Source organism: Coregonus clupeaformis, unplaced genomic scaffold (assembly GCF_020615455.1).
Source record: "Coregonus clupeaformis isolate EN_2021a unplaced genomic scaffold, ASM2061545v1 scaf0042, whole genome shotgun sequence".
Classification (NCBI taxonomy): Eukaryota; Metazoa; Chordata; class Actinopteri; order Salmoniformes; family Salmonidae; genus Coregonus; species Coregonus clupeaformis.
The window spans coordinates 595,952-622,500 of NW_025533497.1; the positions used below are offsets into that span (position 1 = coordinate 595,952).

Below are 26,549 nucleotides of genomic sequence, written 5' to 3' on the forward strand. Positions count from 1 at the left end.
CCTATTACACCAGCCCACTCAATAACACTCTGGAAGACGACCACCACTTTCTTTATCACACACACACATACACTCCCATCATTCCAAGTGGCCAGTCAGTCAAGTTCCAGGAGTCAGTATGCACACACACACTAGCTGCTTTCTCTCTCTAGTACTTTACCTCCCTCTCCTCTCTTCCTCTCTCCCTCCATCATTCACTCTTCCTGCGTTTCTCTCTGGAAGGAAGGACAGATTGATTTCTGCAGCGTCTGCCTTGGCAAAAACACACTTTATTTCCCTGTCCTCTCCCTCGACCAGCAGGCCTACTGATCAATTATTTATTTCCCTGTCCTCTCCCTCGACCAGCAGGCCTACTGATCAATTCTTTCCACGCTGTGTAAACATTCATCGAGCCGGCGTGTTTTTAAATGTCATCGCCACTCTCGTCAAATGTGGTGGGCACATTAATATTTCATCTCGCCATACACCTGTTCGATTTTGTGTCCGCGAGTTGTGCCAAGGCGTATTCTACCTCCCGAGAGAAAAAGACGCCATTAAAAATTAACCATGCGCAAGCTGTTGTAAAAGTTTCAATGTCCAATCTCAAGGCTCGGTAGCTTGAAGATTCCAACTGAACCCAGACAAACTATTGGAGCTTCGACCGAATTTGGCTTATTTGATTTCATATCCTTTAGAATAACTGTGTAGTATCCTGTAGAATAACTACAGTATGTAGTATCCTTTAGAATGACTATGTAGTATCCTTTAGAATAACTGTGTAGTATCCTTTAGAATAACTATGTAGTATCCTTTAGAATAACTATGTAGTATCCTTTAGAATAACTGTGTAGTATCCTTTAGAATAACTGTGTAGTATCCTTTAGAATAACTATGTAGTATCCTTTAGAATAACTATGTAGTATGGCTTGACCCCCTGTGTTTTGTTTTGTCTGTCTTTGGTTTATGTTGTGTCTGTCTTTAATGTGTGTTTTGTCTATGTTATCGTCTCTCACCCTTTTCACTTGATCGTGGCGACCTGAACAGTACTGTGCTGGCTCAGATGTTTTCTTTTCACATCCCCTCTGTTAGGTGTGTTATCTCTAATTATACTCCACACCATATCCCCTCTGTTAGGTGTGTTATCTCTATTTATACTCCACACCATATCCCCTCTGTTAGGTGTGTTATCTCTATATATACTCTACACCATATCCCCTCTGTTAGGTGTGTTATCTCTATTTATACTCTACACCATATCCCCTCTGTTAGGTGTGTTATCTCTATTTATACTCCACACCATATCCCCTCTGTTAGGTGTGTTATCTCTATTTATACTCTACACCATATCCCCTCTGTTAGGTGTGTTATCTCTATATATACTCCACACCATATCCCCTCTGTTAGGTGTGTTATCTCTATTTATACTCTACACCATATCCCCTCTGTTAGGTGTGTTATCTCTATATATACTCCACACCATATCCCCTCTGTTAGGTGTGTTATCTCTATATATACTCTACACCATATCCCCTCTGTTAGGTGTGTTATCTCTATATATACTCTACACCATATCCCCTCTGTTAGGTGTGTTATCTCTATTTATACTCCACACCATATCCCCTCTGTTAGGTGTGTTATCTCTATTTATACTCCACACCATATCCCCTCTGTTAGGTGTGTTATCTCTATATATACTCTACACCATATCCACTCTGTTAGGTGTGTTATCTCTATTTATACTCCACACCATATCCCCTCTGTTAGGTGTGTTATCTCTATTTATACTCCACACCATATCCCCTCTGTTAGGTGTGTTATCTCTATTTATACTCCACACCATATCCCCTCTGTTAGGTGTGTTATCTCTATATATACTCCACACCATATCCCCTCTGTTAGGTGTGTTATCTCTATTTATACTCCACACCATATCCCCTCTGTTAGGTGTGTTATCTCTATTTATACTCCACACCATATCCCCTCTGTTAGGTGTGTTATCTCTATTTATACTCCACACCATATCCCCTCTGTTAGGTGTGTTATCTCTATTTATACTCCACACCATATCCCCTCTGTTAGGTGTGTTATCTCTAGATATACTCCACACCATATCCCCTCTGTTAGGTGTGTTATCTCATATATATACTCCACACCATATCCCCTCTGTTAGGTGTGTTATCTCTATATATACTCTACACCATATCCCCTCTGTTAGGTGTGTTATCTCTATATATACTCCACACCATATCCCCTCTGTTAGGTGTGTTATCTCTATGATATACTCCACACCATATCCCCTCTGTTAGGTGTGTTATCTCTAGATATACTCCACACCATATCCCCTCTGTTAGGTGTGTTATCTCTAGATATACTCTACACCATATCCCCTCTGTTAGGTGTGTTATCTCTATTTATACTCCACACCATATCCCCTCTGTTAGGTGTGTTATCTCTATTTATACTCCACACCATATCCCCTCTGTTAGGTGTGTTATCTCTATATATACTCTACACCATATCCCCTCTGTTAGGTGTGTTATCTCTATTTATACTCCACACCATATCCCCTCTGTTAGGTGTGTTATCTCTATTTATACTCCACACCATATCCCCTCTGTTAGGTGTGTTATCTCTAGATATACTCCACACCATATCCCCTCTGTTAGGTGTGTTATCTCTATTTATACTCCACACCATATCCCCTCTGTTAGGTGTGTTATCTCTATATATACTCCACACCATATCCCCTCTGTTAGGTGTGTTATCTCTAGTTATACTCCACACCATATCCCCTCTGTTAGGTGTGTTATCTCTATTTATACTCCACACCATATCCCCTCTGTTAGGTGTGTTATCTCTAGATATACTCCACACCATATCCCCTCTGTTAGGTGTGTTATCTCTAGATATACTCTACACCATATCCCCTCTGTTAGGTGTGTTATCTCTAGATATACTCCACACCATATCCCCTCTGTTAGGTGTGTTATCTCTATATATACTCCACACCATATCCCCTCTGTTAGGTGTGTTATCTCTAGATATACTCCACACCATATCCCCTCTGTTAGGTGTGTTATCTCTATATATACTCCACACCATATCCCCTCTGTTAGGTGTGTTATCTCTAGATATACTCCACACCATATCCCCTCTGTTAGGTGTGTTATCTCTAGATATACTCTACACCAGAGCCATGGGAAGTAGGGGTGCTGAGGGCGCTGTAGCACCCTCTAAAAAAATCAGATTTTTAAATTTTTTATTAATAATAAATAATTATTAAAAAGTCCTGTATTAGCAGGCCCCAAAATATATTTCACCAAGATTTTTTTTTTTTTACCCCCCTGTTGGCGAAATTAAAACACAGCCCCGCCACCCCCAAACATCTTCCCGCGGCTACACTGTCTATATTATGTCTGTGCTGATCATGTTATATCTTCATGGTCTGTGCTACAGTATATGTCCATGTTATTGGTTTCTGCTTCATCTCTGTGTCATATCCTGATGTTATTCTTTACGTTCCACAGAGAACATGATCAAGTACACGGGGAGCCCCGACAGCCTGCGCTCGCGCACGCCCATGATCACGCCCGACCTGGAGAGTGGGGTAAAGGTGTGGCACCTGGTCAAGAACCACGAGCACGGGGACCAGAAGGAGGGAGACCGTGGCTCCAAGATGGTCTCTGAGATATACCTGACCAGGCTGCTGGCCACCAAGGTGAGTTATACACACACACACACACACACACACACACACACACACACACACACACACACACACACACACACACACACCTAGACTAAAGTAAGTTATTTCAGGTGAAGAATATTATTGAAATATAGTATTATTCTTCATCCCCTGTAGGCTCTGAGTGAAAATATGCAGATGGGTATTGTGTCTTTCAAACCTCAGCAGCATATCTAATGTTATACAACGGCTCTAATCCTGAATGCTGATTGGTTAAAACCACATTCCAGCAGGTGTCTATTCCACAAGTTACCTAATGATAGAGGTGGCACACAAAGGTAAAACCTGTAAACGAGGAAAGGCTTTTTCTGTAGACAGAGATGTTATCTGGTGAAAAACAGAAATGGAAATAGCCATAAAATGAGTCTCTTTGAGCATGCTTGGGCGCTGTGGCCCCTCAGAAAATCAGTTAATTTGGTTTGGAGGGAATCGGGACTTTGATCCCACTGCTCAATGGGAATTACCAATCCACTCGCTAATGATGTGCCTCCTTTACATCACACATGCTTTCTTAGAGAGAGAGAGAGAGAGAGAGAATTCAGACAGACAACACTCCGCCTGGTTCCGTTTTGTGGTTCTATAATGGGACTGCTTAGTTGCAGGATTCACATGCATGCACACACACACTCATCAACAGAGTTGTTGGCAGAGATGGCTGAGGAGGCAACAGGGATATGGAGAGAGAGTGTCGTCTGTCATTTCTCTGGCGTGTGCTGTGATTGCCAGCGAGCAGTCACTGTGGAGCTGTGGAATTAATATGGCAATGCTCTCTCTGTGAAGCACATGTACCAGACCCACAGTCTAACACTCTTAGACAGACAAAAACACTCAGTCAATCATTCACATAGACAGACACATACACTGCATTCGGAAAGTATTCAGACCCTTCCCTTTTTCCACATTTTGTTACATTACAGCCTTATTCTAAAATGGATTTAATATATTATTTTTTTCTCATCAATCTACACACAATACCCCATAATGACAAAGCGAACACAGATTTGTAGAAATGTTAGCAAATGTATTACAAATAAAAACCTTATTTGCATAAGTGAGACTCGAAATTGAGATGTTTCTACAACTTGATTGGAGTCCACCTGTGGTAAATTCAATTGATTGGACATGAGGCACACACCTGTTTATATAAGGTCCCACATTTGACGGTGAATGTCAAGGCAAAAACCAAGCCATGAGGTCGAAGGAATTGTCCGTAGAGCTCTGAGACAGGATTGTGTCAACGCACAGATCTGGGGATGGTTACCAAAAAATGTCTGCAGCATTGAAGGACACCAAGAACATAGTGTCCTCAATCATTCATAAATGGAAGAAGTTTGGAACCACCAAGACTCTTCCTAGAGCTGGCCGCCCGGCCAAACTGAGCAATCAGGGGAGAAGGGCCTTGGTCAGGGAGGTGACCAAGAACCCGATGGTCACTCTGACAGACCTCCAGAGTTCCTCTGTGGAGATGAGAGAACCTTCCATAAGGACAACCATCTCTGCAGCACTCCACCAATCAGGCCTTTATGGTAGAGTGACCAGACGGAAGCCACTCCTCAGTAAAAGGCACATGACAGCCCGCTTGGAGTTTGCCAAAAGGCACCTAAAGGACTCTCAGACCATGAGAAACAAGATTCTCTGGTCTGATGAAACCAAGATTGAACTCTTTGGCCCGAATGCCAAGTGTCAAGTCTGCTGGAGGAAACCTGCCACCATCCCTACGGTGAAGCATAGTGGTGGCCGCATCATGCTGTGGGGATGTTTCTCAGCAGCAGTGACTGGGAGACTAGTCAGGATCAAAGAAAAGATGAATGGAGCAAAGTACATAGGGATCCTTGATGAAAACCTGCTCCAGAGTGCTCAGGACCTCAGACTGGGGCGAAGGTTCACCTGCCAACAGGACAACGACCCTAAGCACACAGCCAAGACAACGCAGGAGTGGCTTCGGAACAAGTCTCTGAATATCCTTGAGTGGCCCAGCCAGAGCCCGGACTTGAACCTGATCTAACATCTCTGGAGAGACCTGATAATAGCTGTGCAGCAACGCTCCCCATCTAACCTGACAGAGCTTGAGAGGATATGCAGAGAAGAATGGGAGAAACTCCCCAAATACAGGTGTGCCAAGCTTGTAGCGTCATACCCAAGAAGACTCAAGGCTGTAATTGCTGCCAAAGGTGCTTCAACAAAGTACTGAGTAAAGGGTCTGAATATTTATGTAAATGTGATATTTCAGTATTGTTTTTCTTCTTTTTTTGGCGCAATTTTCTAAAAACCTGTTTTAGCTTTCACATTATGGGGTATTGTAATAATAATAATAATAATAATGTGTAGATTGAGGGAAAAAAACTATTGATCCATTTTAGAATGAGGCTGTAACATAACAAAATGTGGAAAAAGTCAAGGGGTCTGAATACGTTCCGAAGGCACTCACAAAAAGTGTGTTTGACAAACACACAAACTGACACACACCCACACAACACACATGCAGAGACGGCGTGTCATCTTTAAGATGGAATGTTTTTGTGGAGTAACCGGTTTATCTTGGGGACCATCTCTCTTGGTGAGGGATGACTGGGCCGACAGCACTGTAATTGACTGCGTTTGACTTTCACCTCGCCAATAAATACCGTCGGTCGGCCCGCCGCTGACATCCCCCATTTTAGGTCCATCAGAGTCACTCTGATGGGGGGGCAAAGGGCTTGTTTCTTGATTGCATCCTTCTATTCCAACTTTCCTCCTCTCTCTCTTTTTCTCCTTCTCTCTCTCTGTTTGTCACAACACAAGCACCCCTTCACTCACTCAGTCTTTGCTGTTTTGTTTTCTTTCCACTCTTCCTAAATGACAGGGCAGATCTGATGCAGGCAGCACTGTCTGTCTGTCCTCATCCTAAATGACAGGGCAGATCTGATGCAGGCAGCACTGTCTGTCTGTCCTCATCCTAAATGACAGGGCAGATCTGATGCAGGCAGCACTGTCTGTCTGTCCTCATCCTAAATGACAGGGTAGATCTGATGCAGGCAGCACTGTCTGTCTGTCCTCATCCTAAATGACAGGGTAGATCTGATGCAGGCAGCACTGTCAGTCTGTCCTCATCCTAAATGACAGGGTAGATCTGATGCAGGCAGCACTGTCTGTCTGTCCTCATCCTAAATGACAGGGTAGATCTGATGCAGGCAGCACTGTCTGTCTGTCCTCATCCTAAATGACAGGGCAGATCTGATGCAGGCAGCACTGTCTGTCTGTCCTCATCCTAAATGACAGGGTAGATCTGATGCAGGCAGCACTGTCTGTCTGTCCTCATCCTAAATGACAGGGCAGATCTGATGCAGGCAGCACTGTCAGTCTGTCCTCATCCTAAATGACAGGGCAGATCTGATGCAGGCAGCACTGTCTGTCTGTGAGGCTAGACTCTAGATTACACATTGTCTTTAAAGTGCAGTGTAATGACGGGCTAGGTTTCAGTGTCTGTGTGTGTGGTGTGTGTGTGTGTGTGTGTGTGTGTGTGTGTGTGTGCATGTTTTCAGTGGACTGTAATGGCAGCTTGTGCTCTCAGGGGACAGATGAAGGACTATCATGATGAGGTTGTATGTCTGTGGGATTCCTTACGCACACACACACTCACATATATAACACACAAACACATATTACACAAACACACACACACACACTCTACATTTATAGCAGCTTCCCTGCCACTAAACTGTCCCCACGATGACACAGGGTTTGAGGAAGAAATGTGTATTTCATCTTCATAGGCAAATGATAAGCTGTCAGAAATGTGGGACACGGTAGAATCACGGCTGTGATTGTCAGCTAACTGGATTCTCCTCTCCTCTCTCCCCCCTCCCTCTCTTCTCTCTGACTCAGTCACAGCTCCAGCCAAAATGGGATTTTTATTTGATGCTCGTGCACACCTCATCTGACACGCTGCGCGCTTGTGGCTCTTTCCAGATAGGGTTTCCTCACTGTCGCTTCTATTCATTCTCTCTTCTCTTCTCTTCTCCTTCTCTCATTCTGTCAGCTCATTCGTTACAAGTGGATTAGATTCTCTCTTTCTATCTATCTCGTTCTCTCTCTCTCTCTTCTCTCCTCCTTAAAGTCGAGAACATTAAATCAAATTAGGGTCAATGGTGCAGTGTGTGAGCTAATCCCTCCACACAAAGAGGCTTAGGAGATGCGCCTCCTGTTTCCAGATATTATTAAAAGTGAACTGTGAAAAAACAATTTCCCATCAAAGCCCATAGATTTAGGACCAGATAGAGATGGAGAGAGAGATATGGAGAGAGAGATATGGAGAGAGAGATATGGAGAGAGAGATGGAGAGAGAGAGATGGAGAGAGAGAGATGGAGAGAGAGAGATGGAGAGAGAGAGATGGAGAGAGAGAGATGGAGAGAGAGAGATGGAGAGAGAGAGATGGAGAGAGAGATGGAGAGAGAGATGGAGGGAGAGAGCGATGGAGAGATAGATGGAGAGAGAGAGATGGAGAGAGAGATGGAGAGAGAGATGGAGAGAGAGATGGTGAGAGAGAGATGGAGAGAGAGATGGAAAGAGAGAGATGGAGAGAGAGATGGAGGGAGAGAGATGGAGAGAGAGATGGAGGGAGAGAGATGGAGAGAGAAAACACATCAGGAAACACCATCAGATACACAGGATAAAACACACTCTCAGTCAGACACACACACACCACAGGAGGCTAGTGAGGGGAGGATGGCTCACAATAATGGATGGAATGTAGTGAATGGAATGGTATCAAACACATGGAAACCAAGGAAACCATGTGTTTGATGTGTCGGTAACACTTTACTTGATACCCAGTGTCAGAACACGTTATGACACGGTCATAACCATGTCATAATAGCTGACATAACTTGTCATAAACTGTTATAATATGGTCATAACACTGTCATGACACATATTTTGACCTGTTGTGACATATATTGCGTTATTTTATGGCTGGTTATGACACCTACATAAGAGTGTCAAAACCCACAAAACCTACCACACAAGGAAAAACTTTCCATTACACCATTTTTTTTTTAACAATATTCAATGATCATTGTAATTGCGCACACATTGATGTCAGACATGCACCTACCCCAATGCTCTGTTGCTGATGACTGGGATGAATGCAGGAGCAGATTTCAGGAGCAGGACAAGACACCCTCTTTTTGACTGATGACTGACATAAGGGCATGTACGTGATAGGCCTATCTGGCTTATATGATTATGATGGTCATAATGCTTCTTGACTGTGTCATAAAGTGTATTTTCTTAGTCCAAGTAAAGTGACACAGGACGGTCATAATGCTTATTTAAAATTAGTTGAAAAAAGTTATTTAAGTTATTTAAAATATGATGAAAAAAAGATGACTGTAAATAATTCATTACAATAACAAAGGATTTAAGAAACAAATGGAAGGAAACTTCTTGGCAGGGAAAAAACTAAGTTGAATAAATGTGGGTTTTGACACTCTTATACGGGTGTCATAACCAGCCATAAAATAACACAATACATGTCACAACAGGTGTAAATATATTGGTCATGACAGTGTTATGACGCTGGGTGTCAAGTAAAGTGTTACCGATGTGTTTGATACCATTCCATTGATTCCGTTCCAGCTATTACTATGAGCCCGTCCTCCCCAATTAAGGTGCCACCAGCCACCTATGACACACATACACCAGTTGTACTTAATGAAGTGAAATATACACCTTAGACACTAGATGTAGATTGTCAAAGATCTGCCTTTAGAAGATGCTATGCTTCTGATACCTGAGATGCACTAATACAACACTGTAGGAGAAATGGACAAGACACTCACTTAGGCTAGGATCTGGGCTTTAGCTCGACGGGCTAAGTGCCTCATCTCAGTGAAACAGGACCGGGCTCCTTGTGGGTCAGTGGTTTTGCACACACCTGTCGCCATTCTCTCTGTCTGTGTGTGTGTTGTCTGTCCCTCACTGCTGATCTCTCTCTGCTTCCACAGGGCACTTTACAGAAGTTTGTGGATGACCTGTTTGAGACCATCTTCAGCACGGCCCACCGAGGCAGCGCCCTGCCCCTGGCCATCAAGTACATGTTTGACTTCCTGGACGAGCAAGCTGACAAGCACAGCATCCATGACCCGCATGTCAGACACACATGGAAAAGCAACTGGTGAGACACTGGAGACATCTTGCCTTTCCTGTTATTTTACTGTGTACTGTGTTTGAACAGGTTAACATTGGAAGTGTACGGCAACCTCCCCACACACACACACACACACACACATGGAAGTATATCAGAGAGAAGATGGCACTGCCCTAAATCTGTCTCCCCCCTCCACCACCACCTCCATGCCTACCCATGAATCATGGTGTGTGTGTACAATCTTCATTAAATCCAATGACGGAGAGCTAATCCCACAGGCAGCCAATCAGGGCAGCTGGCTCTGACATTACCATGGTTACCGACCGGGACCGAGTCGCCCGTAGTCGCCAGGGCGAGGAAACCAGGGGAGGCTAGGTGAAGGAAGTGGACTCCAAATGAATATCCTCTGATTAATTTAGACCCGTGTCCCCTCCTGAAGGGGTGTCAGGGTTAAATAACCTGGAGTGGATTAGAATGAGGAAGAGAGGAGGGGTGGAGCAGAAGAGGAAATTGACTCAGTGGGAGTTAAACACCACGCTAATAACTCATTAGCCCCTGGCCTTCACCAAGGTCCCATCATGCATCACTCAGCTCTGGCCCAAAGGACCATGGGGCTGGGAATTGGTGTGTGGGGCAGTCGGCCGGAGGAGAGTGGAGAGAGAGGGGGAAGGAGAGACTATTTACTTTATGGTCATAATTTTTATCCTTCCCAGTGTCTGCGTTATTGCTACATTTAGACATTAATGGAATCACTCTCGCAAGAGGGGGAACGTTAAACAGTCATTTATCATAACACACCGGCAACGCTTACACAACGCTTAGTGCCTGGTGCTGATTCCACTGTCAGGGAGTTCCAGGTCCTCTCTCTGCATGGGGTGCTTTCTGCTTGTTTGTTTGTGAGAGTGTGTGTGCATGTGAGTAAGTGTGTGTGTGTGACTGTCTGTCTGTGTGTGCATGTGTATCTACCTCTGAGTGTTGTTAAAGATGCATTCTGCTAGAACAAAAAGCTGATCCATTCAGAGTGATACTACAACAGGTCCAGTCGTCATCCACAACCCATTAACAACACCCTGCCCACTCAGAGCACCATGTCCCCTGGCCTACACCAAGCAGTGGTGGCCTATCCTTCAAATCAGATTATTAACTACCCCCAGCCAGCTCAGAGCACCATGTCCCCTGGCCTACACCGAGCAGTGGTGGCCTATCCTTCAAACCAGATTATTCTCTGCCCTGTGTAATTCCCCAGCAGCAGAGATAGATTGAAATAATCCAACCTAACCTGAGATTGAAATTGAGAGACACACAGCTGTGTGTGGTTTCCAAGAAACAATCATGTCATTGTCATGTCTCTGGATGAGAGCAGTCTATGAGCTTAGAGTCTAGACCTTTTTCTGTACAGGAGTTATTCATAGATATGTAGACCATGTTAACAGACTGAATGAATGTGAGGCGTGGGTATAATAGTTCATTATTAAGACAGTTTTTATTTGTTTAGGGGTTGATAATAGACTATTTTCCTGTCAGCCATATTTTTTGATTCCCAGAAGCAGGCTGGCACAGGAAGAGCCTCTGACAGACAGATATTTCATCATCACTCAGTCCAGTGCATGGTTGACTGTAATACCATCCACCATGGTTGACTGTGTAATCATCTGCCATGGTTGACTGTGTCATCATCCACCCTGGTTAACTGCGTAATCATCCACCCTGGTTGACTGTGTAATCATCCACCCTGGTTGACTGTGTAATCATCCACCCTGGTTGGCTGTGTAATCATCCACCATGGTTGGCTGTGTAATCATCCACCATGGTTGGCTGTGTAATCATCCACCATGGTTGGCTGTGTAATCATCCACCATGGTTGACGGTGTGATCATCCACCATGGTTGACTATATAATCATCCACCGGCAGAGGAGGCTGGTGAGAAGCGCATCTGTTTTCATACCTGTGCGAGCGCATGCCTTTCTGCATCACTTTGTCTGTGTGTGTGTGTGTGTGTGTGTGTGTGTGTGTGTGTGTCTTCAGCTAGCAGCGTTTTAATTACCAGCTTCTAGAGCAGACTGGCACACACATGCCCACACTACACAGCACACACAACTCATCTGTGTCCTTAATCACATAAACCCACCACACTCTCCCAACGACAGCAACAGGCAGGCAGGAAGACACATCCCTCTGAAGTTTAACAACAGTCTGGAGATGTTACAGTGATATTACAGTCACTAAATCACATTCTCCATATAGAGATTAGATTCTATTTCTACCCAGTTTGAAATATAGGCTACAGTATGAGGAACAGCACCATGGATCAGTATTTTCTGTAATGATCCAAGATTATACTGTTTGTTGTTTGATTTGATTTGTGGGTATTGGGTCAATATCTACCCTTAATCCATCCTCGTTCTGTGGAAACCCAGGGATTAATCCTGCTGATGTTAGCTAGGCCAACACTCACTAGCCATGACAATGACCATAATAATAATGCATTTTATTTTAAGCGCTTTTCAAGATGCCCAAAGTCACTTTAGGGCAATTCCATGGTAATGGAACCACACAGAGACTGATCCTTCACCCCGAAATGCATTCCAAACAAAAACCAATGACCTCAAAGTTCAACAAACCATGACCTCTCCGAACAACTTACACTGCCCAAAAAAATTACAATAATATTTACTGGAAAAACCATAGGAGTTAGCAAGACCACACAAACAGATCTGGGACCAGGCTAAACACTCACTAGCCTGGACACTACTCTGTAGCGTAATGCCTCAGTGCTGTACACTCTCACCTTCCCTTAGTGGAAGTGTTGATGTCTGACTGACAGTTTACAGTTCACAGAGCCACATTCAGTATCTGTGAAGACTTTAGCTTCATCTCTGGAAAGAAAAAAGCAGTAACAACTACATTCAAGCATCTGTAAAATATGTCAGAAGATGTCAATTCAAAGGAGTCAATTGCTCCCTATATATCCCAATGTGTTTGGACTCATTGAGTATATTTTAGCAAGGCTATGTTATTTCAGACCAAACAATGAAAGGTCCCCCACAGACAACAATCAATGTAGAGGATGCACAATGATCAATGGCCTTGCAATATAACCAAATACCACTTGGGCAGAGCTCAGATCTTCACTCATACCCATGCTAGTCTACCCTGGGCTTCGATCCTGGTATGAATAACATACTTTACATACAGTTCGGGGAAGAGTTAGCTCGTAAGGTGGTATTGGCAGAACAATTGCCACAATGCAAACACAAAGACGGAACGTGTGAAGAGACTCTTTAAATCTGACCTTTCCCCTCGGAAACCATCTAGACCTTAACCTATCATTGGCCAGCTGCGCCAGATTGACGACAATCAAGACTCGCATCGCGGCGGTGTTAATATCCATTTGATCCGTCCGCTAATCCCAGAAGATTCGTCCAGATTAATTCAGAGTCATAAAGGTTTCCCTCGCCAAATCCTCTTTTGTTAGGTCGTACAGCTGAATGATTGTAAAGCAGGTTGGGGGTAGGACAAATGTCGGGAGAAGGGTTTTTCAAATGATAACGTGTTTTTCTCTCTCTACTCCCTTTGATGTTGCACACACAGTCGGTCCATCCGCTAGACTGCAGTGTCTTGCCGGTTTGGCTTTTGCCGCATCAGCCAAAACCATGCTGGCCAGTTAATAACACACACACACACACAGAGAGAGAGAGAGAGAGAGAGAGAGAGAGAGAGAGAGAGAGAGAGAGAGAGAGAGAGAGAGAGAGAGAGAGAGAGAGAGAGAGAGAGAGAGAGAGAGAGAGAGAGAGAGGGGAGGGAGAGAGAGAGAGAGAGAGAGAGAGAGAGAGAGAGAGAGAGAGAGAGAGAGAGAGAGAGAGAGAGAGAGAGAGAGAGATCTGTGCTACCTCTCTCCAGGCCAACAAATAAACAGACTTGTGTTTTCATTATTCTAGACAGGCATGGAATGGGCCGCATGTCTAAACAAGGCAATAGGAACAGTGTCGGTGTGAAGCCCCCAGACACAGCTGGAAACCATGAAGCCCTGGCGCTGCCTGCTTTTAAGATTAGGGCTTTATTAAATCGTGCACACATCAAATAGAGCGCATCAGCAACAAGCTGTGTACTAGATTGCAAAGTGAATGGGTCCTCATTCCCTTCTGCCACTAAATCTGTTAGCTCAGACTGACCGCATCCACCGGCTGGCTTTAACCAATGTGAGTTGTTGTATGTTCAGGGATGTAATCTGCTTGGACTTGGATTGGAACAAGGATTGTTATTTAAGTCTTCTGTTTCATTTGTTGGGTTGTTCTATCACAGAGATGCATTCTTAGAAATGTAACTGGTGTATGTTATGGTAATAGACTGTTCTCTGTCCCCTGTAAGTCCAGGGTGTTGTGTTTACATGATGTCCTTAAGTCTAGCTGTCTCCCGTATAGCCCACCTATAAGGTTCTGGCGTTCCAGGATGACATGATATTCCCTAACTCTCTCTGTCTCTCCCGTATAGCCCACCTATAAGGTTCTGGCGTTCCAGGATTACATGATATTCCCTAACTCTCTCTGTCTCTCCCCTATAGCCTACCTCTGAGGTTCTGGGTGAACGTGATCAAGAACCCCCAGTTTGTGTTCGACATCCACAAGAGCAGCATCACGGACGCCTGTCTGTCTGTGGTGGCCCAGACCTTCATGGACTCCTGCTCTACCTCCGAACACCGCCTGGGCAAGGACTCACCCTCCAACAAGCTGCTCTACGCCAAGGACATCCCCAGTTACAAGAGCTGGGTGGAGAGGTGAGAGGCCGATGGGGGGGTTGGTTTGGGGTGTGTGTGTGCTGTGGGGGGGTTGGTGTGTGCTTTGTGTGTGTGTATCTACAGTATTTGTCTCTCTCTCTTTGCCAGTTTCTATGTAGACCTGAGTGTAACATGAGAGGACAGTTCAATATGTGGTTCTGTCGTCCTATAGATGTGTGGCAGCCATTTTGTCCATAAACATCCCTGATAGACTGTAGTCTGCCTCTTGTCTCATAAGTACACACATTGGGGCTGTAGTGTTGTCATCCAGGGGCCATGGAGGAGACTCCAAATGAAAACACACTGGGAATGGATGGCAGTGCCTCCTAGGGCTGGAGAGGTAGAGGGGAGACAGGTACAGAGCCGCAGTGTGTTCCCTGTCCTGCCCAGGTACAAGAATGTGAGTCTGCAGTAATGGAAGCACCGCTGTACAGAAGTAGTGGTGGTAATTTGTCAAAATTAGAGTTTTATCCATTTATTTGGTCAGGGGCAGAGTGCTGAATAAAAGATGGGGCCTGTGAAGCGGTTCCAAAGTATTTATGTGTTAGTGCTCAGCGCTAGCCGCAGGACAGGGACATAATGTATGTGGTGCTTAGATGACTGGAACCCAACAAGGAGTTTTGGCTAGGGCCATATTCATCAGGCTGAGATACTGTGTGTGTGTGTGTGTGTGTGTGTGTGTGTGTGTGTGTGTGTGTGTGTGTGTGTGTGTGTGTGGTGTGACACTGTGTGTGTGTGTGTGTGCGTGTGACACTGTGTGTGTGTGTGTGTGTGCGTGTAAGCATGTGCTTGTGTGTTTGTGGTTTTAAATTAACGGTGCATGATCTATATGTTTGTCGGGTGCTCTTATAGTTGCTCCCAGTGATCTATAGATGGGTTATCTTTCAGAGGATGTGGTTGTTTTCTACTTTAAATATAGATGAGACTGTTTAGCATAAGGGCGTTAGCGGAGACTGGATTCACAGTAAACCCTGCATATGTCGGCTCAATCAGAAATTACCTTTCAATTTCAATCGCGTTATAGCACTGAACTTCAGCGATACGGATTGAATCGAGCCCTTAGTCTTCATGAGGCTTGGCAGTAGATGGGACAGAGGTGTGTGGATTTGAGTAGGGCTCAGTTAGGGATGCTTGGTTGGGATGTGCTGCAATACAAAGGTTCCATGGTCCTACATAGTATCAGACGATCTGTGTCATTATCTCAATTGTCCCAGGTGGTGCTCATTATTTGGAGAGGAAATGACGAATTCAAATAGCTGAAATACTCAGTCAACCTCAGGTTAAAAACACACAGGGTATACAAAATGTGATTCTACATCACAGGAGGCTGATGAGGGGAGGACGGCTCATAATAATGTCCGGAACAGAGCAAAGGGAATGGCATCAAACACCTGGGAACCATGGGAACCATGTGTGTGAAGTATTTGATATCGTTCCTCTGATACCGCTCCAGTCATTACAACGAGTTCGTTCTCCCCAAGCAAGGTGCCACCAACTTCCTGTGTTCCACATGTGGACTTTCTCAGAACCAAACCGCAATTGTCAAGACAGCGGTCACTTTCCTAGGAATCATGGGTAGCGTAGTTCTCTGTAAAGATAAATGACTACTATTTAGCTAAAAGCAGCACTGCCAATCTAGCGGTTGTTAAGGTTCATTTCCATGTGTTCCTGTTAGTATTACTGTTAGCGTTCCCTGCTCTTTGCTGGGGCGCTTGAGGTGATTACCGATAAGGGCCGTTTCACAGGCTGAGTCTGACCTGCAGCTAGTGAGTAAACTGTTGACGTGTCATGTGGTAATTAGGAGCGGGAGATGCTGTCGGGGTTTGGCAGCCGTGGGAGATCGGGAGAGTGATAAGATTCTAATCAGAGACTTCCTATCCACACTGAGGCTATAAAGACGGTCCTATTATCTGTGGACCACTTGGCATTTATTTCTGAAGCATAGAAATCTGTGAAGGACGTATTCATGTCTAAGGTCAGGAGTCTTTCCAGAAAATCTAATTAGCTTAGTCCATCCATATGATTCTGAGATCTAATGTGTCTATAGGTGAGGTTTAGTTGATCCATCCATATTGTTGTGAGATCTAATTTAGTGTAATTGTGGTATGATTAGTCCCTCCACGTCATTGAGATCTATTTTAATTAACAAATTAGATCTCAAAATAATATGTATAAACCCTGCACAGCTTACATCTCACAATCAGGATAGCCAAATTAGATCTCACAGTCATGTTGATAGGCAAATTAGATCTCAGTCATGTGGATGGGCTTTGTCTTTCCACATGCCTGTAAGATCTAAGCAGCGCCGTATTCATTCACATTTTTGTGAGATCTAATTTGTTAGAGCTAAGCCTACCTGAAGGTTGTGATGTGCATTGAGACCATCAGCATATTCACACAATTTAATTTGCCCATCTATATACAATTGACCCTTCGCTAAGCCCGGTCCCAGAATTTTGGGCAACCAATCGCTGCTCTTGAATGTATACCAACTGTCATCGAGTCCAACACCTCAGACAAGCTCAAGTCTCTCTTCACTCTCTCTTGCTTCTCTCCTCCTTCCTTCTCTCCCCCCCCTCTCTCTCTCTCTCCACACTCCCTTCCCCCTCTCTCCCCACTCTCTCTCCCCTTCTTTCTCCCCACTCTCCCACTTCCTTCTCTCTCCCCCTCTCTCTTCCCACTCTCTCTTCCTTCTCTCTCCCCCTCTTTCTCCCCACTCTCTCTCTTCCTTCCCTCTCCCCACTCTCCCTCTTCCTTCTCTCTCCCCCTCTTTCTCCCCACTCTCTCAGTCACACAGTCACACCGTGAAAAACACTTCAAAGAGACAGACTGCAGAGTTTAACTAAAGAAATAAGGGGGGAAAGAGAGGAGGCGGAGTGAGAGGAAAACTCAAGCAGAAGAGACATGTCTTCCTTTGATTTCTCCTCCGTTCTACATCTTCATAAGCGCTGTGGAGGTTAGCGGTTATTGTATAGCCGTACCTGGGAGGGGCTAGGAGCACCATAATGGAAGCCTATAGCTTGGTCATGGTACGTTGGGGGATCGGGCAGTTTGCCTCTGGCCCTGTAGTAGAGCTCTACCCCTCTGGGAAGATGCTACCTTAACATGTTATTACTGTATGACATCCACAGAAAGCAATCTGAAATGATTTAACGCAAGGAAGAAATCCCGTGGGTCTCAGCCGGTACATGAGTTCCTACAACTGTATCTTACTAACTCAGCACTTTTATGAAAGCTGACATCTTACAGGATTTAAGTTGTGTTGGGGTTTTGTTTATTAATGTCGCATTGGCACAATATGACGGTTGGAGTGGTTTGCAAGGGTTGGACATGCATGTTCCCCCCAGAGCCTCCTACTACACACAGACTGTTGTTATTCATTCCATCCAGTTGGAGTGGTATTTGAAGTGGGACTTAATTGGCCCCAGACAATGACAAGTTCATCAGACCCGTCATATGCGGTTCATTTGATCCTCCGCTCTCATAGAAGATTACAATGGGAAATCAAAGTGAAAACCCCTCAGGGGAAATTGCATACTTACATTCACAGCTCTCTGGGGGGGTCTTGATAGACCTCTGAACAGAATGAGGCTGTTAACTGGATTTTGCATCTGTCTGCAAAACAAAAGTACACTTGTTACCATCCTGATTCTATCATTCATTGGATGTCAAAATCAAGCATAGCAGGACCCAACACCCTTAGCCTGATAACAAATAACAAATACCAAATGTCCAATTCCAAGTCGACCGTCTAGCCAAGGGGTGGACAACTAGATTTAGCTGCAGGATAATTTTTGTCGGAGCGGATGGTCGGGGGACCGGAACATAATTATAATAATTTGTACACTGCAAATTGACCACAACTATGCTGAAAAATAGATTATATTGGAAAATAACAATAATTTAATGCCTTGATTAAATTGAGACACGATCACATACGTCTCTTTTTTTATTTGTGGGAATACTTGGGAACAAATTTCCTGAATTAAAACAATTTTTGGCTGAATTCCAAAACGAAAATCTCTTGCGAGCCGGCAAAGAAAATGACTTGTGGGCAGGTTTTGGCCCGCGGGTCACCGGCCCCTGCTCTAGCCCCTACCGTATGGTAGGTGTGATTTCCAGTATGTTTAGATCAAGTGTCTAAGAAAGGAGATGATTTGAAATTGGGCCCGACGTCGTCAACTTGAACTGGAGTTCTCAGGTGGACCTGCTGTTTTGCCTGGAGACAGAAATACCTCCCATTTCCTTTACCCTCACTTCCTCCAATTGCCCTCCTGCCCTGCGCAGGTGGCCGAGGTGTGTGTGTGTGTGTGTGTGTGACCTTCCTTACTTTAAGTAACCTGCAATGCCCACAATGCTACCTCTCTCCAGGCCAACAAATAAACAGACTTGTGTTTTGATTATTCACATACACAAGTGTCTTTGCAGCTCCGTTTAGGCCATTTGTATGAGGGCGGCAGGTAGCCTAAGGGTTAAGAGCAAAAGGTTGCGGGTTCGAATCCCTTAGCCAACTAGGTGCAAAATCTGTCTATGTGCCCTTGAGCAAGGCACTTAACCCTAGTTGCTCTGGATAAGAGTGTCTGCTAAATTAGAAAAATTTTAATGTCTATTGAGAGTCAGGGCAGGGGGTTCCGCTAAATGTTTTCTCAGGGCTGCTTAGACTGTGAAAAGTGATTGGAGGCGAGACAACTGTCTCTAACAGTGCATGATTCCTATTCTAAAGGCTAAACATCACTCAGTCTTGAAACAACACTGAAAGACAACCGTGAAATTTAAAGACCAAGAATAAATCATTTTGGGGTGTATGTAAATGTAGTTATTGTAGAGTTCACTAATACAGTCTGCTATGTGTGTTACCTCCACAGGTACTACTCAGACATCAGTAAGATGCCGGCCATCAGTGACCAGGACATGAATGCGTACCTGGCAGAGCAGTCCCGGATGCACATTAACGAGTTCAACAGCATGAGCTCCCTCAGTGAGATCTACTCCTACGTGGGCAAATACACAGAGGAGGTACGGCAACACACTTACACAAAAATCACACTTTACTCAAGACAGGAAGCAGTGTGCCATTTGGGACACAGACAGTCTTTCACAGTTGGGTTTGAACTAGACATGTATTGTAGATGGCTTGTAGGTTCAGACGATCTGGATGATGTATATCAAAATACATGTACAAGCAACCCAGACGCCGTATATCAGCGTTTTTCAAACCTCTTCTGGAGGACTCCCAACCATGTCTTTGTTCTAATCCAGAGATAGCACACTTGTCAACTTATATCATCAAGCCATTTTGTTGTTGAATCAGATGTGCTAGTTCAGGTCTTCAACTAAATTGTGAGATGTCTAGTGGTCCCAGAGTAAAGGTTTGAGAAACACTGTCATACAGAAACAACATTTATTGTATGTGCCATTACTCCGCCACTGTTAGCTGGTGTGTGAGGCTGGGCATTTAGGAAGTGGCTGACATTAACACGTGGATTGGCTGTGTGTGTCTCCCTCTGACAGATTGTGTGTGCGCTGGAGCAGGACGACGCCGCCAGGAAACAGAGACTTTCCTTCAAGCTGGAGCAGGTGGTGGCCTTCATGAGCCTGGAGAGCTGAGGACCGCACTTCCCAGGGCGCACTGGGAGACCCGTCAGAAACCGAGCCGTGCCTGAGCAAAGACCTGTCCATCTATCTCTTCACCATCATCATCAGCATCAGAACTCCTCTCCTTTTCAAATACACATTTCCCTTTTTCTTCCTCTTCCTCTTCCTGACAAGTGTTTGGCATCTCATCCGCTCAGCTTCATAGGACGTGTAGAGAAGACTGGCTGATGGACTGACTGGAGAGGCGGCAGAGCTGGGGAATGCTTTTCCCACCATGCAATGGGAAGGCCTCATCCCAGCTTTGCTGCGTAGAAGAGTCTGATGGAGGGGTGGTTGTCTGCCAGCTCACCATATCGCCATCATTTACACCTTCATGTTGGGGGAGAAACAAACAAATATTCTCTTTATGTTGCCTTTCAAAATAACGCTGACAGCAAAGTCTTTTGCAACCACAATGTTGGGCGTCAATTTGTTCAGACTTTCTGAATAGGATATTAGTCAATGAAACTACTACAAAGTACAGTTAATTGTAGTGCTATAGTCAACATCACATCAAATGTGGAAAAACTAAGTGGTATTATATCAATGAGGAAAGCAAAATGCCCACCTCTGAAGACAAAGAACGGAAGGTTTGCCTGGTTCACACAGTTCCTACTAGTTATTCATACATACTGTATCTGGATGATTGGGAAATAGGCTAACTCCAGAATTTGTTTTCTCAATGTAGCTTTGAGGTGTATTTAAAGAGACTCCGATAGGGGCTGGGAAGAGTTAGTGCTTCTTGAATTTTCCTTTTTTTTCTGTAAACCTGACTGACTTTGTAACACAGAGAAGAACAGAGTCCCCTTTGTGGCATTGGCGCAAGTCTGCTCCCACCCACCAACCAACCCCTCCATGTAACTCTAAAGATAAAACAATGCTCATCTTCTGAATCCGTCTGGCTTGTGTGGTACCTGCTAAATTATCCTGACTACTTTAAGACTCATTAGTGGAGGACAGACCCAGGTCTGTCTGGTCCTCCTCTGTGACAAGAAGCACACGTCCAACTCTTGACCACAGTGACATGACCACTCTGACATCTGCAACGGTCAGTCTGACCCGTATGTGTTGCTAACAGATGCGGGTCACTCGCCGGTCTATCAAAGCACACACACAGAAACAGATACACACTGCAGCTGTCCAAGACCTGTTCTGAGGGAAACTCTACTTCTGATACACCCTCTGATCACACTGTCTGAATACTAGGGGAGCTGACTGACATCTACTGAGAGGAGGAGAGTGACACTTTACTAGAGCAGTCTTACCATGGACCCATGCTTTATACATGACAGAGACGGTGTGGTACTGCCTAAATGGGATCTGCTGTGCTGAGAGAGTGAGAGTGAGAGTGAGAGAGAGAGAGAGAGAGTGAGAGTGAGAGTGAGAGAGAGAGAGAGAGAGAGAGAGAGAGAGAGAGAGAGAGAGAGAGAGAGAGAGAGAGAGAGAGAGAGAGAGAGAGAGAGAGAGAGAGAGAGAGAGAGAGAGATTCTTTCACTGGACCTTCTGTAAAGATTTGGGACGGGGGGAATCAAGTGATGGACATAACTGGTCAGCCGAAAAACCAAAGGAGCTTGACATTTATAAAGACAAAAAAAGTCATTTAAAAACAATGTATTTAAAGTGCTACAAAGGAAAGGAAATGACACAGGAAAAGGATTTGGTGAAAGAAAAACCCACCCCACAACAACAACAACAACCAACAAAAACTTAACCCTGTGTGATTTTCTGACCTCAGTGTGCCGAAGGGGGAGCCGCGGACGAGTCCCGCCCTCCTCCTTGCCGTCCCGGTTTCTGCCGCGTTTGGCACACCATTTTTCTTCCCTCTTTGTCCGGTTTTCCACGTCAGTTTTTTTGCACAAGTGTGGAGACAGCTTCCATGCGGGAATCCCAAACTCTGAGTGCTCTGGGTCGCTCATGTTGTGTATTAGTGTAGTCGTCCTCTGCGGCCTTCTCCAAGCCTCAAAAAGTTGAAACTAGAGTGGGAAAAACAAACAAGTGAACGTCAAATAGACAACCGGAAACTAACGGACATGAACAGACTTGTGGAATGTGATAACCTGGATGGGAGAGGGAGATACAGAGAGAGAGGGAGATAGATAGATAAATAGATGGAGAGAGAGAGAAAGATGGAGAAACGATGGAGAAACCCTCCTTTCCTTTAGACCTCTGACCTTTCTTTTGCCTTGACAACGTGCCCCATGTGGTGATGTGAATGTGTGAAGACCGCCCTCGGTCCACCTTGGGTCCTTATTGGCTTTTTAAGCGCATGTAAAACTTCAATCTAAAACAACAAAAAAAACTGGAAAATAGAGAAAATAAGCCTTGCAAATGATGATGTGGATGTGTTCTTTTCTTTATTTTGCTTGGAAGAAAAATCAGATGGAAAACAGTGGATTGTTCATGTTAAAACTATAACTAACCGTTAAGGTGGAACCTTTATCTCCTGTTCAGCCCATGCAAACCTCTCATTAACATGTTTTGTGAAAGTGTTAGATGCTAATAAGAATAAAGTGGTACCTTAAAATCCAATATATTATATACCCTTGCATGCTGACCTATTTGGATGTTATGAAACGGAACTGCCTTGCAATCAAATATATTTATCTACTGCTACTAGGAAACTTTTAAACGGTTCACAAGCAAAAACAGTTATTTTGGATTCTCATGGACTGATATAGTACAATAACTCATGACTAAGTTTTCCTTCATTCAGTCATTTTGCTTAGTCCTTTTAAGGTAGATTGTCCTCTACCACCCACCCATATTCATGTTTCATTAGTTTGTGACTATTCACCAGTTCCAGAGCCCTCAGGTTTTGGGTCTGGTAGACTGATTCTCCAGTGAGCTTCTTGCTCTTGTCTTGGCTGCTATTGCATCTCTAGCGTCTGTCTGTGTTTTCATCCGGAAACTATCTCCCCTAGCCTATAACCTTACCTTTTGATTCTATTATTTTATTATAAAAAATGTTACATTTATTTTTGTAAGCCTAGGACTGGCTGCAAAGCTACCTTGTAAGCGTCTTATTGCGGCACGTTACTATAGTTGTGGTTATGTTTTTTAGATTCTGTTTTGACAGTTGTTTGATCTGAAGAGCTCAGTGCATACAGAACAAGCATTAGGAAGAGGGCTTTCGGGGTTCAATGCAAATGTTTGCTCATACAAAACCCATTTATCGCACAACATATCCTCGTTATTGGGTTTTTTATGGTCTTATGAGGGTGTACAATACATTCAAGTCAATCATCGATGACTTGTCTGTAAGTATCTGCTGTCCTTCGATTCTACTGTTACATCAACAGGGGGACTGCACACACTTACTGAAAAGATGCTGGTTGTTTTTACTCAGAAATCCCCTCTCCTTTGGACAGTTTCAAACGATTAAACGTCTCTTGATTAACTAATCAAAGACAAACAGGTGTCTGGAAGATTCAAAAACCAGACTAGTTCTGATCCTGAAAGCTTTTGATTTACTTAGTTGATTGAGTTTTGTAAATTGTGTTTTATTTCTGTCATACCATCCCTGTCCATTGTGTCAAACGTATGGAACATTTCATCCACAACTTAACTGTCTAAAGGGGCGTGTTCTGTCAGTGGTTGGTGTTCAGGTTCGAGGGGGTACATTCATGAACAGCGCGTTCTCTGGACGTTCTACACTGCCAACATTTTCAAACTGTTCACAAAGCTTGTGATCAAATGAACCATAAGAAAGAATAGAAAGGAATCTACTGTATTCATTCAGTCTGATGGAAAATGTGATTTCCCAGGAAATGTAGTTGGGAAATAAGACTGAGCTTGGCAGGGAACTCAACGTTTAGGAGCCCTTGTTAAGTTTAGAGGCTGTAAATTGACCCACTATCACCCATGTATCATATTGTGTCTAGCTACCCCAAAGTTTCCTCCTCTCTAAGTCCATTGTTTTTATTTGGTGGTGAAGAGAATGAATGTCCTAGAATCTCGTAGTGAATCTGCCCCCCGGTGTTGTAACATACTGTGTTTCCATTTTCCCCCATGCTCCCCAGCGACAAAGCTCGTCTGAGACTACTGACCCCTTTGTTGCCGAGGTACTCGATAAAGTTTCCACCTTCAACGTTTTGTAGGAACTAAAGATAGGTCCTTCTAGAGCTCAGTGTTATAGCAGGTGTTACAGAAACAGTAGAACATACTTTTACTATTACCATATTTGCTGAGAGATAAAGAGTATCCTATAAAGAGATAAAAGCTAAACCTGGGGGGAAAAGGCCAGCTTCTCTAACTTTGCTATAATTAATTGTATACCTGTGTATGTAAATATAATGCATTCCTATTTTGCAGTCAAGAACAAAATACTATTTGTAATATAGAATAAACTTTATTATGAAACAAAGTGGTTTGTAGTTTGTGTTCATTCATATGAAATGATTTATTTAAATCTTGTTATTTTAGATGGCACAGCAGGTGTGAAATGGAATTAATGGAATTAATTTCATATAATGGGAAGCAAAATGCACCGTTTCCCTCAGAGTAGAACAGCACAGGTGATGCAGAAAAAAAAAAGCACTTTGTTTTAATATGTTGTATGGTAACCCTTTGTAGAAAAGCAATTGTACACTTGAAGTTGTTTGTTGTGACGGCTTCGCCTCGTACCTAAGGCCGCAGCACAGCCGTGCTAAAAACAGTCACAAAACACGCCCTCTCGTGTACAATTGCTTTATGGGCAATTCCACAGTAACATAATGATGCTGAGACTCAGATTTTCACTTTCAAATGCATGTCAAACAAAAACAAACGCTTGCAAAGTTAAACAAACCATACAACTCTATGCACAAGGACTACTTCTATCAATTTCCACTGAACATTTTACAAAAACATTTACATGAAGAACAGAGCAGATGCAAAGTTTGGTAACAGAATGACAGTTGGTGCTGTTTGTGCCGTCATTCTGTTACCAAACTTTGCATCTGCACTGTTCTTCAAGTGAATTTGTTTTTGTGACATTTTCAGTGGAAATTGTTAAAACTTGTCCTTGTGCATAGTTTCTCAATTTCAGAACATTATCTTTCAAAGTACTGACCATTTTAGCTGAGCTGGTTAATATTACTGTGGTAAAGATTCCACTGCAGTCCAATATGAGTTTATGAGCTTTGTAGTAATTATTTATTTGTTTATTTGTCGGGGCCATGTACAACATGCCATTGCACCAGTGACTAAAATGTAAAATGTAAATGATGTAGCTAGATAGAAAATGTTCATCTGTAGTCCCTAGTAGGTTTGCTAGCCAGAGAAATGGCTAAATTCCCATTGGTGCATAGTAGTTAGCATAGCTAAGCTAACAGGGAATGAACGGATGAAGGAAGTGAAATAATGGAAAAACATCCAATACTTTGACTGAAGGTATCAAACGTCTGAGGTGAATTACAAAGTAAATAAACCCACAAAATGTGCTAAATACACTGAGCCATCAAACAGCAAGGACAGAAGGGAGCCATACAACATGCCTGAGACGCCTGATGCCAATTAGGCTGCCTGTGGCTGTAAGAGAATCCCAGCGCTTCAGACAGACAGTTCTCCTGGTCAACAGATCTGGGATCAGCTTTCCTGTACACTACACTATCCTTTACCATTAGCAGGTAAGAATAACACCAACCCTAGATTGCAGTAAAGACCAGAAAAGATTACGGCAAAGAGAGAGAGGGAGTGACAGAAGAGGAAAGAGGGAGGTTAGAAAATAGAGTGGAGAGAGAGAGACCTGCCGATCTGAGTGAACCCACGGTGAGGGAGGGAGGGAGGGAGGGAGGGACAGTGTGTGTCACTCTTCCTCAGCATGGGGTGACGGGGACAGGGAATTGAATTGGTCCTGGTGTCACCCTATATAGCAGCCACTGAACTGGGAGTAATGGGGGAGAGAGAGTGGGAAAGGGCGCAGAGCCTCACCCTAATATTCCAACCAGTGAACTGGGAATAATGGAAGAGAGAGGTGACTGGGGGATGAGGAGGGGAGAGAGGGTGACGGGGGGCACGATGACGATGAAGCCATGCTATGATTGCGGCTGTGCTAGGGGTGGTTGTTTTTCACACTCCCACAGCCACAGCCTTTACCACTTGTTTACTAATGGTTTAAAGGAAACGTTCACTTTTTTAGGTCTTAGCTGATTTTTGACGTACCTAGGGTGTTGTCATTAGTTACTGTTTCCAACAGAAACGTATAAAACCATTTGGATGAAAATGACAACACCCTTGGGGACGTCAAGACTAAGCTACAACTTTACCCCCCCAAAAAAAGTAAACTATCCCTTTAACATGAATACG

At 44.0% G+C, this 26,549-nt stretch overlaps 1 protein-coding gene across 1 annotated transcript in view; it reads left to right on the top strand.

Annotated features, from left to right (window-relative positions):
- The window catches only part of LOC121543383 (plexin-A4), a 392,722-nt gene extending 371,058 nt beyond the window's left edge, over positions 1 to 21,664 (top strand). Inside the window, exons 28-32 of the mRNA XM_041853207.2 lie at positions 3,507 to 3,697; positions 9,713 to 9,882; positions 14,418 to 14,630; positions 19,496 to 19,646; positions 20,142 to 21,664. Of these exons, the coding sequence (XP_041709141.1) occupies positions 3,507 to 3,697; positions 9,713 to 9,882; positions 14,418 to 14,630; positions 19,496 to 19,646; positions 20,142 to 20,237 (821 nt within the window). The 3' untranslated portion in view covers positions 20,238 to 21,664. The remainder of the gene's footprint in view (positions 1 to 3,506; positions 3,698 to 9,712; positions 9,883 to 14,417; positions 14,631 to 19,495; positions 19,647 to 20,141) is intronic.
- The last annotated feature ends 4,885 nt before the right edge of the window (positions 21,665 to 26,549 follow it).